Below are 16,204 nucleotides of genomic sequence, written 5' to 3'. Positions count from 1 at the left end.
TGTGCATGAAAAATGAAATTTAACTTAAGTTGAGTATTTTAGTATTTTCTTATATTCTTTCTTTTTTTTGTTTGTTTTTTTGTGGGAGGGGGTGTCTATGAATAAATAAAGGCGATCATTTAAAGAAAAGACATGCTATGGTCTCTGTGTTCCTTCCACCAAAATAATAAACACTGCTATTATTTTATGCTCATGTCTCAAATCAAATTAAGAAAACATAATCAAAATAAGTGTCTCTTTTTGTCCTGAAATAGCAGTTACAGGCTTATATATATCTATGTATACGTATATATAACACAACTCAATGAATTTGGGGCCATCGAGCATCTAATCTGGCTCTAATCTCCTACTATTCAGTAGGGGTGGGCAATATGAGCTTAAAATGATATTCTGTTGCAATACATAAAAATACTAAAATAGTATGATGAGAGATTTTTCTGAGAATTTCAAAATAAAAAAGCATCTGTGTTCTGTGTGTGGATATGGAACAAACGATATATGATTCACAATAAAAGTGTATTTATGATGGTAAATTACTCAAACATAACTCCATTCTAACTTGATATTAAGAAATCAATTGTCAATAGTTTTCAGGATGTAGTGCTTTATTTCATATGTTTACATTTATGTATATGAAATGTACCATGCTAGATTTGGAGAAGTGTAAAGTGGTCAAATATTTAATATGTGATTCTTTTATTCAGGTTCAGGGTTTGACATTGGAAGGAGGCGGGACATAATCTGCCAGTCACGTGTCTGTGCGCCAATAGGAAGCCGGCGATCGTACGCACGTTGGCACCATTGGCTTAAAGTAAAACGTGCTGCGTCCTCGCGGTGACGCCGCGGTCATTGGCTGCAGATCTGTGCGTTGAAAATGTTCGAGCTGGAGGTGAGTGTGTGATCCAGATCAGATCCAGATCCAGATCCAGAAAGGCGGACGGACGATGCAGCAGAAGTGTCCCTCCAGGTTTCTGCGGGGTCACTGTGCGGGATCACAGGCTACTTAGTTGCGCGCGCGCGTGTGTGTGTGTGTGTGTGCAGACGCACGGAGCTCGCGCCAGGTGGATGCGCCTGCAGTGATCCAGGTCGCCCCTATGGATCGCGTCCATGGATGTCTCCAAACCCGCTTTGGACAATAGTTTGAGTCCCAATGCGCGCGTTTCGTCGTCAGAAGACACAGAACCAGACGTGTTCCGCTGGCCCACGCCGCACAATGGTGTCAGCGCCGCGCAGGATGCGGCACCCGCCGCACAGCCGCCGCCGCCACCACCACCACTGCCACCGCCAGGCTTGTGGACGGCCGTGTTCGATTATGAAGCGAGTGCGGATGACGAGCTCAGCCTCCGCAGAGGAGACGTGGTGGAGGTCCTGTCCAAGGACTCCCTGGTGTCCGGAGACGAGGGCTGGTGGACCGGAATGATCGCGGACCGGGTCGGAATCTTTCCGTCTAATTATGTGAGCGAGGGGAAATGTATTCCGGAGGAAATACGGGACACGGCGGAGCAGCAGTACCCGGTGCCTCCTCTGCACCGTGAGTATCCCATTGTGTTGTCTCACTTAAACGCAGCACAGCGTCGGTGCACTTGTCTTTTGTTGGGAGGCCAGAGGAGACAGAGACAGACATACTGCTGTGTCATAGTAGACGCAGTGTTGCCTGTCGCTCTCTCTCTGTCTCCCTCTCTCTCTCTCTGTCTCTGTCTCTCTTCTGTTGGCCTAGAAACAGACTCATCATCTCCTCAGCTTCAGGACCACACTTCATTATCACAACAAACAAACACATCCTCACAATCATCATTATTATATTATATTCTTCACTAAGTGCATCAGGGTCCAATAACAGTGGGTCAAATAGTCTTTTGTTGATGTTTTGGCTCATTTTGCCTCAGAAAGAGATACCAAATAGTGCACGTTAAAGAGATGGTTGTACAGCTAAACATGAAGGCCTAGGTGAATCCACTATTCTGTAGAACCCAAAAGAACAAGTACGGGACGGCTTTATCCTCCTCATGAGGGTTCTCGGGTCGCTCGAGACAGTCCCAGCTGACACGGGGCAAAGAGGTCCAGGACGGGACAATATAGGAGATTATGGATCGCGATAAAAAGGTCTCGGACTAAGTTCATTGTGGTCATTTTCCATTATCGAGGTAACTGTGAGTGACAAATATTGGTTATTACTTGAAAATGTTGTCCAGCTGTTGAAATGAAGTTAGATATGCAAAGAAATGATTATAAAGACGAAGATGGTGAGCATGTTTAACAGTGTGGACCGCTCACTCAACCTCGGCTGCCTTTTGTTTGCTGCCTCGGTCTTTTGTTGGCTTTTATCTCCTCGAAGTCAGCTGACCTACTTTAACATACCGTCCCATCTGAAATATTCATCAGGGTTCGCTCGGTTATGAATCCACACAGCAAGAATGTTTGGTCCACACGCTTCCTGGATTTAAACACTCAGAGATGCTTGTTCACATGGTCACACTGGGAAAGTTCCAGAGTTTGCACCCTCTCCGGTTCCCAAGTGTGAAAACAACAGTGGAGGATGAGAGAAACACAAGGAATCTACATTAGGATTACACAGGATTACACTTTCCCTGCTAATTGGAGAATTCCCAGTAGGTCCACTCTGTCCTTTATTTAATGTCCTTGAATGGCTTTGTGTAAATACAGTATATAACTCCCTCCAAGTTCCTTCATCTGTCCTTCAAAGTGTGTCAGATCTCCTGAGTCTTGTTTTCTATGGCCCCGTTCGGACCTGGGACTCACATCCAACCCGAAAGGTAGTCTGGGAGATGGTTTTGAATGTCGAAATTCTGTTCTACCGTAGGAATTTTGACATTTTTATAATAAATGAAATAGTAATACTTAGAGTCACTTTATCTCTCGCTCCATCTTAATCTCATTTCATAGTGTTATTGAGAGAGCTCAATATTTCCTCAGGTGGTACTTCCTATATACATTTGAGAACCACTACAGGATGGAGTAGACCACATCCTCAGCTGATGGTTTTCTAATGGGTAACATCAGATTTCATGCTACAGCAGCGCGAGTTCAGCTTTGACTCACTCAGCTTCTCGGGACTCGGGAGTTGTTGAAGACAGTCTCCTCACTAGAGACACATCCATGTCCACATAACTGAGGACGCACATTAATTCCAGGTCTGTCCTGGGCTGACACAGTATCTGCTGCCCTTAATCTCCCCTTCTCTCCCGTATTTCCCCCCCTCAGTCCTGGAGATCGACTTCTCAGAGATGACCCTGGAGGAGATCATCGGCGTGGGCGGTTTCGGGAAGGTCTACCGCGCCGTGTGGCTGGGCTCCGAGGTGGCCGTGAAGGCGGCGCGGCGGGACCCGGACGAGGACGCGGCCCAGACGCTGGAGAGTGTGCGTCAGGAGGCCAAGCTGTTCGCCATGCTCAACCATCCCAACATCATGGCCCTGCTGGGGGTCTGTCTGCAGGAGCCCAACCTCTGCCTGGTCATGGAGTACGCTCGGGGGGGCTCCCTCAACCGGGCGCTCGCGAGGAAACGCATCCCTCCCTGCACGCTGGTGGACTGGGCGGTGCAGATCGCACGGGGCATGTACTACCTGCACAGCCAGGCCATTGTCCCGATTATCCACCGGGACCTCAAGTCCAGCAACAGTAAGAGTTCCTTTATTTGTATTTAGTATTACTTTTAGATTTCATTTTACAAAATCTATACTTTATATATATAGATATATATATATATATATATATATATATATATATATATCTATATATATATAGATATATATATATATATGCCAAATGAGTTGATTACTTCCGCATAATTAGATATAATTCAGAAATGAGGGCAGAAAGGAAAATGAGTTTGCATGTGTATGTGTTTGTGGAGCAGCCGTAATCTTGCCTTTTACCCAACTGGATCCCCCTAAATCCCAAGCCTATTACTGAGGATTTGCCCAACGCTCTGCCCCGGCCAACACACACAACCCGGCTTCTCTGCGGCCATTGGCCCGTCCTCTGGTGATCAGCTCAGGCTCTTTGTTTCCGATAGGCTGCTTTTAAAGTGATAAGTCGGTCAAACTCGTTGCCACCCTGGTCTGTTTGGGGGGGAAAACCCCTGCCCTCTTCACAGCACCGGAGGAAACAGGACAGTGGAGTTGCAGCATGTGGGTTTAGTGACACTCTGTTGCTGGTAACAGAGGTTTGACGTGTTGTGTGTTCAGAGATCCTCGGTCTTCTGTGTCGTTTGCTTCTAACAAGTGTTTATTTGAATGATTTACTCTGACCTTTGGCATCAACTAGGCACTTTTTTCTTATAGAACTGCTGCTCATCACACTCCAACTCAAGCCTGACACAAGTAGAGTAAGGAGAAGGGCAATCTGACCCTCACGGTGGCTGTATCCTGTATTTATGGGTACGACAAACGACTAAAGTAATTGCACACAGATCAACACGGGTCGCACACCTTTCATGAGTTATCACCAGCACTTATCACAGCTCTTCTTGATTAACTGCTGTTAACCGCTGATAACTGTTTACATAATTGAGTTGTTGATTGCAGCCACCGATGACTTCTTTTTTTACACTTTATACATTTATTTACCTTTTTTTTTCTTTTCAATAAAGCAACTTTAAAAAAAATAAATAACACCATTTGAATTCACCAGGGATGGGAATCAGTATCGGACGGCATTGGCCAAAATTATTGGCTAGGATATGCTAACCCTAGCACTTTGGGATTATTTTTTTAGAATATAAAGTGCCCTACAAATATAATGTATTATTATTATTATTATTATTATATAGCACGGATTAAATTGATAAAATCCTTTATATATCACGTGCTTCACAATGCACAGGCTGTAAAAAATTTAAATAAAAAATCAGCAAAAGCTTTATAGCTGAGTCATGTTTGGGCTGTTTATATTTCTTTTAGGGAGAATAATATTTGTTACACAGTTGGAGAATCGTGTGTTTGAAATTACACTGCACAGATGGGTTGTTAACAGCTTCAAATGGCCAAAAATGACTGTTATTGGACTAATATCGGTATTGGTAGTCTTTGCGATATCGGTATCGGTATCAGTATCGGACACATGCTCTGGCTTGTGTTGGGCATCCATACTTTACTGCTCACTGGATATATTTTTTTCTCCCATTCTCTGTAAATCCTAGACATGATGTCAGAACATAGAGCTATTTTCCTAAAGTAGGTCACAGTGACAGCAGCATGAATTTGCTTCTACATGTAAAAGCGTGGCTGCACAGTCCCCTCTGCAAGAGCTGTGGTATTGTATTGTCTCAGCTGGATTTAGCTGTAAATCGGCCAAACTTTACCTGTAAATGATGGTTTAAAATCTATTTTATTAGATCAACTCCTCTCCATCCTGTCCGCTATCTCCACTACCATCCTTTTCACATAACCCGCCATTAGACAGATGCTCTTATCTAAAGCGCAGCACATTACAGTGAGTGCAAACATGATTGGCCTCTGGGGACAATCCGCCGTGTTTGTCTCAGGTCGCAGACGCAGGATTTCCTTCCATCACATGTTCGGGGTTTAGGTTTCTTTGGAAACTGCCTCGGTGGCATCAGCAGCAGATGAAGGGAGCGCTTGGTTGTGCACCACAGCCTGCAGACACACCCTCCGCGCCGGGCACAGCAGATGGCTCGGCATGTGGAGCTGAACGGTCGTGTGGTCGGAGAGAGATTCCAGCTTTGCCTGCAAACGTTGGGAATAGAGCTGTTTTTAGAGCCTATTGGAGCAAATGGGTGTGTCGCTGTTTAAGGGTGCGTTCACACCAGCCGCGTTTAGTGCTGCTAAATCGAACCCTGGTCGGTTTGCCCTTTAGTACGGTTTGTTTGGATCAACAGAACTCTGGTCCGTCTTAAAAGACATGGTCTTGGACCGCTTGCAAAGGAACTCTCGAGTGGTTCATAACTGGTGTGAACTCTATCTGCACCTTTTATTTCATGCATAGTATTAACCCTCTAATGACCATTGTGATAATCTGGATTAATTTAGATTTTATGGCTGTAGAATTGTCCAAAAATGTTCTATGAGTGAGCTTCTGCCCTTTTTCTGTCCCCTTTTCCAAGATAACTTTCCCTTCACTGTAATGACAATTACAATTTCTCCGCTGTCCGCTATCCATCCGTCCATCTTCTATCGCTTTGTCCTCCACATGAGGCATGAGGGATGCAGCGCCGCCTCAGGCGAGGAGGGGAATATGTTATTCAGAAGGTTCCGGTTCGTTTCACTAAAGTGAGAAAGTGTGAAAGCAAATTCGGACCGGCTGAATGTCGCAACCCCCGATCGAACCGAGTCTAGCAGACTATTAGGTGTAAAAACAACGATTAATCGATGAATCGAATATTAATCGATTACTAAATGAATCGGCAACTTTTTTTTGATTTGATGCTTTTTTCATGATTAAAACAAGATTTCCGATTGTTTAAGCTTCTTAAATGTGAATATTTTCTTCATTTTCTTTGCTCTGGATCACAAAGAAATCATTAAAAGTGAATCATTTTGGTTTGTGGACAAAACGAGACGTTTGAGAACATCATCATTTCCAGGTCTGACGAACACCAACATTTTTTTTTATGGACCACATGAGGAATTATCGACAGATTAATCCATGATGAAAATAATCATCAAAAACAACCATAGTAAAAACAAATGGCTGTTCAGGTGAGTTCACACAAAGCTGGTTAAGCCTCTCGCTGTGTTTCTTAGTGTAGGATAAACACTTCGCTCCCTCAGTTGGGTCTGATAGTTTTGCTTGGCAGTTGCTGTTTTTTCAGTATACAAATGATGTGACGAGCCAAGATCAAACCGAGGCTACAACAACATCCTCAGAAGTGACACGCTGCAGCTTTAATGCTCGGCCGCATGCAGTGATATCATGCGCATAGATTCAGGTTCTGTGCTTCTCATCTCTGCTTTCTTGTGTCGTTGGAGCTCACGCTGTTTGTTCTCTCCCTCTCTCTTTTTTCTCTCTCTCCTCTGTATGTGTCCCACCAATCCTTTCATCCTGGCTGCACCCTGTTTCGTTCAACCGCCTTGTCTGTCATTTGTGTGTGTGTGTGTGTGTGTGTGTGTGTTTCAAACATGAATTTTGTTTTAATGTGGGGACTCCTCCTCCTCCTCCTCCTCCTCCTCCTCCTCCTCCTGCTGTTGCTGCCACCTCTCCCAACATTTCAATCCTGGAAATGAACCATTTATTTATTCATTTATTTTCTTATTGTGCTGTCAATTTGCACGAATTCCCGCCACATCCTCCAACTCCAAAATCTCCCCCTCCATCACTTCCCACTCCACCCCCCCCGCTGAACCCACGTACCCACTCCAGTCCTCATCCTGGAGAGGGTTGAGATGGAAGACCTCAGCAACAAGACCCTGAAGATCACAGACTTTGGCCTGGCAAGAGAATGGCACCGCACCACCAAGATGAGCGCCGCAGGCACCTACGCCTGGATGGCTCCCGAGGTCATCCGCTCGTCTATGTTCTCCAAGGGTAGCGACGTTTGGAGGTGGGCAGAGGACTGGCTCTGTGCGGCAGACAAAACTGCACCAGGTTGTAGATGTGCTCGCGAGAAACTGAGCCAAAAACTGATCAGCAGTTTATCCACCAGGCAGAGGGAAAAAGTTCAGCACGAGCAGCAGTTTCCATAGTAACAATGCAGAGACACAGAAGAGGACAGAACGTTGTTTTTTGAGACGAGAACAAAACTGGAGAGGGCTGATGAGTAAATTAAGTCAAATATACAAATATACTTTTGTGCAGTCAGAGAGAAGGTGAAGTGTCTCTGCTTTATTTATCAGATCAAACAGCAACATCTAATACAGTTGTACAGTAATTACACTTTAATTTAATGCATATTGACTTAATATTCAGAGGTTTTATTTGTGAGTTAGGGCTGCAATGATCAATTACTGAATTGACTAGTAATCGATTGCTAAATTAATGAACTAATTTGATACTCGATCGTTTTTTTTTTTTCATAGGTAAAACTCTGGGATTTCTCAGCTCCTTATTTGTGAATATTTTCTATTTCAGTTTATTTGCTCCATATAACATAACAGAGAAATCATTTAATTTAAGTTTGTGGACAAAACAGACATTTGAGAACATTATTTTGAGGTCGATGAAATGATTATCAGGTTATTATAAAAAGAATTACAGTATATAATACTGTATATAATGAATTCAAGGCAGCATTATCTAAATATAACAAAAAATCGAATATGCAATTAAGATAATTAAGACAAAAAAAACAGTATTCCTAAAGGATAAATTAGTCAAATTCTGGATCAACATGAAATAATGGACCGTATGAACAGTACATTTTCTGCACTGATTCATCATTTTCATGTTCTATTTTGAGATACAGTATTTATGTGATCTGTCAAACATTTGTTGCAGCCTTATTTGTGATCTCTACAAACACAGTTGAAGAGATGGACCACTAACATGAAGTTCATTTGTTTAAGTGTAATCTTGTTAAACCTTGATTTAGGTGATTTATTTATTCTTAAGCTTTGCAAATATAATATCTTAAAATATCTTGAAAATGTCACTGTGAAATTATTTTTATAGAAATAAAATGCAGGTTAAATCTGCTTCAGTGAAGAACACTGGCATAGTACCAGGTACTTTTTTTTAGTACCTGCTCTGGCGAGGTTGCAAGGGTGCTGTGACGTCACCAGACTGCTGGCCACTGATTGGTCTGAGTATCGTCACAGGAACATAAGAATCAAGCCGAACTGTAGATCAGTTAAAAAGACTTAACAGTCCTAACAATGTGGGTTAATCTCCAACAACAAAGTTATTGCCGTTTCACGCAGCCGTGCAGTGATGACCCCGCCCACGTTGAGTAGGTACTTTTTTTGTAGTGGAGCTGTGACCTGTAATTAGGAGTGAGGCCCTTGTCCTCACACTCTCAGCAGCATTAACGGTCCATCTTGGCTGTTCCTGACCGAATGTGGGAGTTTCCCCATTTAAAACGGGATTTAAGTCCTGATCAGTCAGTCAAGGAGTGCAGATCATTTTGTCCTCCGTCAACTGCATTGAACACTAATCCTAATTTCATATGCGCGTGTGGTTTGCATGAGACAATCTATGAAACCTCTGCTTATAAGTTTAAGCAGAATTGGCGACAGAGAACCTTTCCTTCCAGATTTATGAGATCTCTAGGTCCTTCACCAGAACAACAGTGTGTGCTGAATTTGTCCACTTCCCTTTTTCAGTGGAGATAAACGGACCTTATGTCGTGACTTGTATGTTAGGAGCATATTATCGGGGTCACCTGTGTCAATTGCTACGGTTGTTGTTCGTTTGATCGTTCTTGTTTGTTTTGTTTTCTTCTCCTCTTTGTAACCCTGAAGTTATGGCGTGTTGCTGTGGGAGCTGCTGACCGGAGAAGTTCCTTTTCGGGGTATCGATGGCCTCGCGGTGGCCTACGGCGTGGCGATGAACAAACTCGCTTTGCCAATTCCCTCTACTTGTCCTGAGCCCTTTGCACGTCTCATGGAGGGTAAGACTCATTTTAATAATAACTTAGAAGAAGGCAACCATATTTGCTTGGGAAAGGGAAGGGTGAGCGGAGGAGTACGTCGTTTGTTTCAATCTGTGGTCTCTTGTCATTATTTCTTACACTTGTTGTAGGGAATTGTCATTTACATGCCAGAAAGATTCTATAAATTTGTAAAAATGAGCCGAGTAACCGCAAAACTATTATGTATTCATCCACTGCAGCAAGTGAGATTTCTAAAATATAAATAAGGGCTTACATCACATCACCCAACGGAATATTTTATGGCTTTCTGGAATCATTTGAAGTGCCAAAAAGTAATTTATGCTCGGGGAGAGTTGGCCTGAAGCTGTTCCTCGTCTTTTGCTGCAGAGTGCTGGAGCTCCGACCCTCACGCGAGGCCACAGTTCACATCTGTTTTGGACCATCTGACGGCCATCGAGGAGTCCGGCTTTTTTGAAATGCCAGCAGAGTCCTTCCACTCTCTGCAGGACGACTGGAAACTGGAGATCCAGGAAATGTTTGATCAGCTGAGGACCAAGGAAAAGGTACAAAAATGAGAGATTGAAGTCCTTTGTCACTTTTAGGAAAGTATTTTTCGCCGTCATCATCTTCTGGTTTCTCCGGCAGGAGCTGCGGTCGTGGGAGGAGGAGCTGACTCGGGCGGCACTGCAGCAGAAGTGCCAGGAGGAGGCCTTGAGGAGGCGTGAGCAGGAGCTGGCTGAGAGGGAGATCCACATCCTGGAGCGAGAGCTCAACATTATCATTCACCAGCTCTGCCAGGAGAAGCCTCACGTGGTGAGGAGGCAGGGGAAGTTCCGTCGGAATCGCCTCAAACTCAAGGATGGAAACAGGATCAGCTTACCTTCAGGTACAAACTGTCACACTACTGTTCTCGATGACAGTGAGTCACAATTACCGCTGGGATATTGGGATTTTAGACAAAGTTTCACCTGGAGGTTTTCATTTTAATGTTTAGATTTCCTTAAATTTTCTTGTGTACTTTTTTTTTCAGATTTTCAGCATAAAATCACGGTGCAGGTGTCTCCTTCCCACGACAGGCGGAGGAGTTTGCTCAGCAGCGGCTCCAGCCCCCCGAACAGTCCACCCATGCTGCCCCGCCTCAGAGCCATTCAGCGTAAGACCTCCAAAAACATATTTTTATCGTTTTTATTGTGCGTATTAAATGCATATGAATTGACCCGCGTCGCCGTTGTTTCACAGTCACTCCAGGGGAAGGGTGTCACGCCTGGACTCGTAACAAATTTTTTCAGCCGGAAGATGACGAGGGCGAGAGGAAGAGCTCCAGGAAGAAAGGCCGAGCTCGTGGATGTTGCCCGCACAGGGAGCACAGCGCTGATGCCAGGTGAGAGGACTGCGGATATTAACCAACTCTTACGCGGTTATTTCTCACATTGTTGCTTTTTATTTGTAGTTTTTAAATCATTTCTATCCTGACAGTACAAAGCCTCCCCACGAGGGCAGCAGGCAGCGGTCCTGCAGTGCCCCAAACCTCCGCAGATCCCCAAGACACAGTCCAGCAGTGCCTGGAGTGCCAAGCCTCGTGGAGATGGGTAAGCAGTGTTGTGGAGATTTTTGATTATGAGGCGAGATGACCAATGATGGAGTCTCACGAGTGAGTGATGAGTGAATTTGAAATATTTTATTGTCGACGGCTCAGATCCGAGGAGAACTGAGACAATCCCTGACATCTGAACAGTAACGCATCATCCCACCTAGGAAGGGAACCTTGAAAGGCGCCTAGTTTGTGTCTTATCATAAGTTATGGCTGTTAATACTGTCCACCAGATCTGGTTATAAGAATATGTGAGTAATTGAACTGAAAGTTGGTTCTTCTTGGCTTGGGTTCCTCCTTGTGAAAGAGGTCTCGATCTCAATGGGTCTTTTATCTGGTTAAATTAAAATACATTTAAAGTCCAGTGTGTAACATTTAGATACCCCCCATAATAATGCAAGTCCAACACAGTCTTGTAATGCGCTCTAATGGTCCAACTAATGTTTTTGAGGCAAGGGCTTACTACGCAAATGAGTAACAACATCCTGAAGGCCACCGTACGAGGAGGCCACCGTAGGGTGAGCAGAGATCTGCACACTCACCAGTACATCTCAATAATTCTTACAAAGCTTAAAGACATTGCAGTCTGGCTGGAAAAAACTTGAAGGACTAAAGTGAGTGAGTAAGATATTTCATCCCCACATGGGTTTCAGTGGTTGACCTGGGAACCACAGATGTTTGCAGCTGTGTAAAAAATGATTTATGCTGCTGAAAAAGGATCTTGCTCAGTCAGCAAGTCAACTGTGGTTGGATGGAAATTCAAGAATCAGTGTCACATTAGGTCTGTGTGTGGAAGCTTTGTAGGACAAACAAATCAATCTTAACGTGTATATGCTGTATGTGTTTGCAGAAAATGAAGACTGCTGCTTCACTACTGAACCAGGAGCGGCTTCTGGTCAGTCCTACCTCTGCATCCCTTTCAACAAGGAAGTCCACTTAGCTGCTCCTGCGGACACTGATGGCCATGAGTACTGCCCCAGTGCTAGTCAGGCGCCGGGAACGTCACCATGCAAAAAGAGCCCAGTAGGAGGTCGACGCTCTGAGTTGGTGCTGCTGGGCTGTGGAGCTCTGCTGGCAGCGGTCGGACTGGGCTGCAACCTGTTAACTTTAGCCCAACCAGAGGAGAGCATCAAATCACGATGGGACAGCTTCTTCCACAGAACAGGGGGCCAGCGGCGAAACACCAGCTCCCCGACTCGCGGACTGTTCAGGCGGGAGAGCCCGCTGAAGCCCTCGGCTCCCTCAGTACCTGAAAGAGGCTTACCTTCGTCTTATACACTGCTGTCCTTGTCCTCTGTGTCTGACTGCAACTCCACGCGCTCACTCCTGCGCTCCGACACCGAGGAGTTGTTGGTGTGTCGATCTGCCTCGCCGCCCGCACATCCAACTCTGAAGCTGCTGCAGCAGCAGGTTATCCAAACCCCGGTCAACCCGCTGGTCAACACCCACCTCGAGAGCTTCAAGCGTAACCCGCGACAGTCCCTCACACCCACGCACGTACCCTGTGTCCCCAGTACTTTGCGTGGCCTGCGGCGAACGCCATCAGATGGAGCCATCAAGAAAAGCTGCCCTCTGAGTAGTCTGGAACCATTGCCAGAAAAAACGCCGTTACAGAACACAGGTTAAGGCGTGTCTCTTTTATTCCAACTACAATGTACAATTTTAAAATTTGCATTTGTAGACATTCGTTGACACCAGAAACTGGGTCTTACTGGCTTTTTTTTATGCCATGCCATCAAGACTTTGACATTTTGGATCTTACTGAAGATCTTACTGATAGTATTAACTGTAATACCTGGAAAACAAGCTAGTGTCGTACCCATACTTGCTTTCTTGCATTTCTTATCCAAACATCATCAAAGTCAGCACTGCACACACAACTTTGTAGTCTTTCAAATGACCTGTTATCTGATTGACAACCAGACGTTCCTTGCATGTATAAATAGATGCTATAAAGTCAAAATGGTAGCATGCTAGCATTATGTTTAGCTCAGCTTTGGGGAGCAGCCAGCTAGCATGGTAGACCATGACGGCAGCAGGTGATATTTGTTAAATCAAGAATATTGTACTGATAACCGCTCCTCTGTTCTCTTAATCATTTCCCTTTCTTCTCGTTTTACCACAACAGGTTGCTTCAGAGGTTTAAAGGAAGACTTTTATGAGGTTCCCCGGCTCCCCGATCCTAATCTTGTGTTCCCTCCAACACCTCGTCGCCGCTGTGCTCCTGAACGCCCCAAAACCTTGGACTTTGGAGCTCGGCCTCGGCCTTCACCACGGGCACGTAGTGATGTGTTTTGGGCGGAGGCGAGGCCCAGGGCAAACGGACAAATCCTGGGTAACGGCGAGTCCCCTGCCCACACCTCCAGCACAGAGACTCCCCCCACTGTAGAGCTTTGGAGAGACCCAGCAGTGTTGCCCACCCCAATGGAAGCCCCAACGCCCTACTCCCCTCGCAGAGTCGGAAACCTGTTGGATCAGCGGGATGAGGGACAGAACCGGGATGGAACCGCCCCACTATGTAAACCAGAGATCAGCTTTCCCAAAGACTCACCTTACCGTTACAAACCTGGATTCTGGTCCTAATTCAGCCTCAACTGAGTCCAACACAAGATCGGGGTTGTCCATGCTATTAGTCTTTGGACTGTTAGTGGTCTTGGTCAGTTGATTCAGTTTTTAGCTTTAACTGGACCTTCTTGGTAGTTCACAGTTTTCCATTCATAAATTTGGAAGTAAATTAAAGGCAAATATTTCCTTGTTACACAAAAAGTAAAATCTGTCATGGATACTGAACACACATAATAAATATTGACCCAGGTCAATGGCCAAATAACAGTTTTTTTCTTGATCCCATGATATGTCACTGATTTATTTTCCTTTTTAGGAATAAGCGGTTAAAATTACTTTTTAGCAGAACAGTTTTACAAAGATTTTCGCTCTTTTATAATTTCAAACATGAGTTGATGATTGTGCATTTCATGAAGTGCACTTTTGGGAAGCATTATGAATGTAGAGCTTGTAACGATGTCTCTTATTATTTGTCTGTAAAAAACATTGTGTTATTTGATTTAATCTCCACCTTCTGTGCTAGTAGCTGATGAATTCCTGTTTTGTACTGAGCGCCTGTCGTCATCAGTCACTTCTACAGAGTTACATCCCAGGGATGGGGAATGCTGTTGTATAATATGATCATTTCTTGGCATGAGCAGCTGAATCAGTATAATAATGTCTGATATCTCGAGCTCTTTACTGTGAATTGTATAAAGAGTCACTAAAACTTGAGTGTGACCTGAAGTCACAGGGAGTTTGTAGTTCTCATGAATTGTTGATGAAGATAGAATGATATGTTTTAGCTTATTGTAAGCAGCATTCTGCATGAGCAGGCCCTGGTGGCATGTGGAAGTTCATTTCAGATTATCTATTTATATTTTTATTGATTTTATTTATTGATTAATTTATCTGAGGCTTTATTTTTATATTTTCTTTTTTTCTGCCTTGATTTTTGACAGTCATCAATGTTTGTGAATGTTTTCAGTGGTTTTGAGGAGTTGCTCTGTCTGAAAGTGATTTGATGACTGCAGTCACATTTGACTTTATTTTTGTGTTTTGCTGCATCGTGGATTACTTATTCTCCATTTTTCTTTTTCTGGGTTTTGGAAATCCCTTTGCAAGGGTGAAAATAGTTCTACTCAAAATAAAGAAATAGCACTGACATGATTGGTTGATTAATGAATTCATTTTAAAATAAATATGCCAAACATTACCTCTTATAAGCATCTCAGTTTTGAAAAAAGAGCTGCTTATCATTATTTTATCTGACAGTAAATTGGTTGTGTTTTTTTTGTTGGTTTGTTTTGCAAAAATAATCAAATTTACATTAACAAGTGTGGATTTAGGAAACTGTCAATGACTTTTTTACTCGGTAGATAAATAATTCAACGAAATCAAAAATGGTGAACGTATTTTGTTGAACTAAATGAATGAAAATGTTCAAGTTGGGGCTAACACTGTAATACTGACTGACATGTATTTGCACTGGTACACACTGATTTTATTAAAATCATTGCTAACAATCTAGACAGATTTAAAAAAAAAATTATTATAAAGCTGTTTCTTTCGAGGAATCATTGTTTAACTGATATGTTTATAATAACACTGAATTAAGTGTAACGTGAACCTTAAGAGAATGTATTGCCTGACCATTGCCATTTCTCTTTTTTCAACACCTGTAATGTTTGAAAAACCTTGATGGTTGGTTCAACAAAAAGTATAACCAGAATTCACTGTCTTCTAAACTTTTGGATAGAACATTTTCAAACAACTTTTTACTAGAAAAAATATACTAGAAAAAATATACAACAAAGTGCTTGTTTATATGGAATATGGACAAAGTTCACAATGAAAAACATATTTGTGATGAAAAATGAATCCATTAAGCCACATGTGGCCCACTGGCTGCGAGTTTGAGACCTGCATTTGATTATTTACACCTGTGATTTTTCTACTGTGAACCGACAAAATGGCTGCTGTGCAAATGTCCTGTTGAGAGAAATGGGTAAGGAATCCTATTTTTAATTAATGAAATGCTTTAAAGCTTCTAACTATATAATTTAAAAAGAAAAAAAAGCATTTAGGGCATCACCTAATCAAGAAACAGTTAGCTAATGAGGCTAAAGCTAAACCAGGAGCTAGCAAACTGGGGCTATAGGCTACCTAGCACAAGTACCAAACAACATGCCTTGTGTTTCCCTCAGGAGCCTGTGGAGACCAGAAACACACTAAAAGTGAGTAAATATTTGATTTATATTTATCTGGTAGCGAATATGAAGAAGAATATGCCACAGAGTGAATGCTGATGTTTCAGATGTATGAGCTAGCAGTTTGCTAATGCCAGTGTGATATTTACAGTTGGTTTATTTAGTACTGAAGCTGGATTGTATTCAGATTATGTACATTTCTGAAAAATTAACTCCATAACCCAAATTATTACCAAATCCCCACCAAGGGAAATTCTAAGGCCTTGTTTAGACTCAGAATTAGAATCAGAATTTTAAGGACATCCAGATTTTTTTTGAAAACCAGGGCCACACAATTGGTGTTGTGCCTCTGCG

The 16,204-nt window shown here is 43.2% G+C and overlaps 1 protein-coding gene across 3 annotated transcripts; it reads left to right on the top strand.

The window, feature by feature from the left end:
* Nucleotides 1-698: 698 nt before the first annotated feature.
* map3k9 (mitogen-activated protein kinase kinase kinase 9) lies at nt 699-14,805 on the top strand. Of its 3 annotated transcripts, none has more exons than XM_058615884.1 (11): nt 699-1,531; nt 3,223-3,636; nt 7,339-7,519; nt 9,375-9,523; nt 9,893-10,068; nt 10,151-10,391; nt 10,536-10,658; nt 10,745-10,886; nt 10,982-11,094; nt 11,947-12,723; nt 13,225-13,313. In XM_058615884.1, the coding sequence occupies exons 1-10, from the start codon at nt 1,108-1,110 to the stop codon at nt 12,720-12,722; spliced, it is 2,739 nt and encodes a 912-aa protein (XP_058471867.1). In that variant the 5' UTR covers nt 699-1,107; the 3' UTR covers nt 12,723; nt 13,225-13,313. The 3 variants fall into 3 exon arrangements, with proteins under 3 accessions (XP_058471867.1, XP_058471866.1, XP_058471868.1); XM_058615883.1 differs by having other exon boundaries at nt 701-1,531; nt 11,947-12,717; nt 13,225-14,805; XM_058615885.1 differs by lacking the exon at nt 7,339-7,519 and having other exon boundaries at nt 1,318-1,531; nt 11,947-12,717; nt 13,225-14,805.
* Nucleotides 14,806-16,204: the final 1,399 nt, after the last annotated feature.

This window comes from Solea solea, chromosome 18 (assembly GCF_958295425.1).
Source record: "Solea solea chromosome 18, fSolSol10.1, whole genome shotgun sequence".
In the NCBI taxonomy this organism is placed as follows: Eukaryota; Metazoa; Chordata; class Actinopteri; order Pleuronectiformes; family Soleidae; genus Solea; species Solea solea.
The sequence above is the reverse complement of the archived record's forward strand: the minus strand, read 5'-3'. Positions and strand labels throughout refer to the sequence as shown.

Coding starts and splice junctions, on each gene's coding strand:
- map3k9 (XM_058615883.1), top strand. CDS start 1,108: ATGGATGTCTCCAAACCCGCTTTGGACAATAGTTTGAGTCCCAATGCG. Junction 1,532..3,222: donor CCCGGTGCCTCCTCTGCACC/GTGAGTATCCCA, acceptor TCCCCCCCTCAG/TCCTGGAGATCGACTTCTCA. Junction 11,095..11,946: donor GCCAAGCCTCGTGGAGATGG/GTAAGCAGTGTT, acceptor ATGTGTTTGCAG/AAAATGAAGACTGCTGCTTC.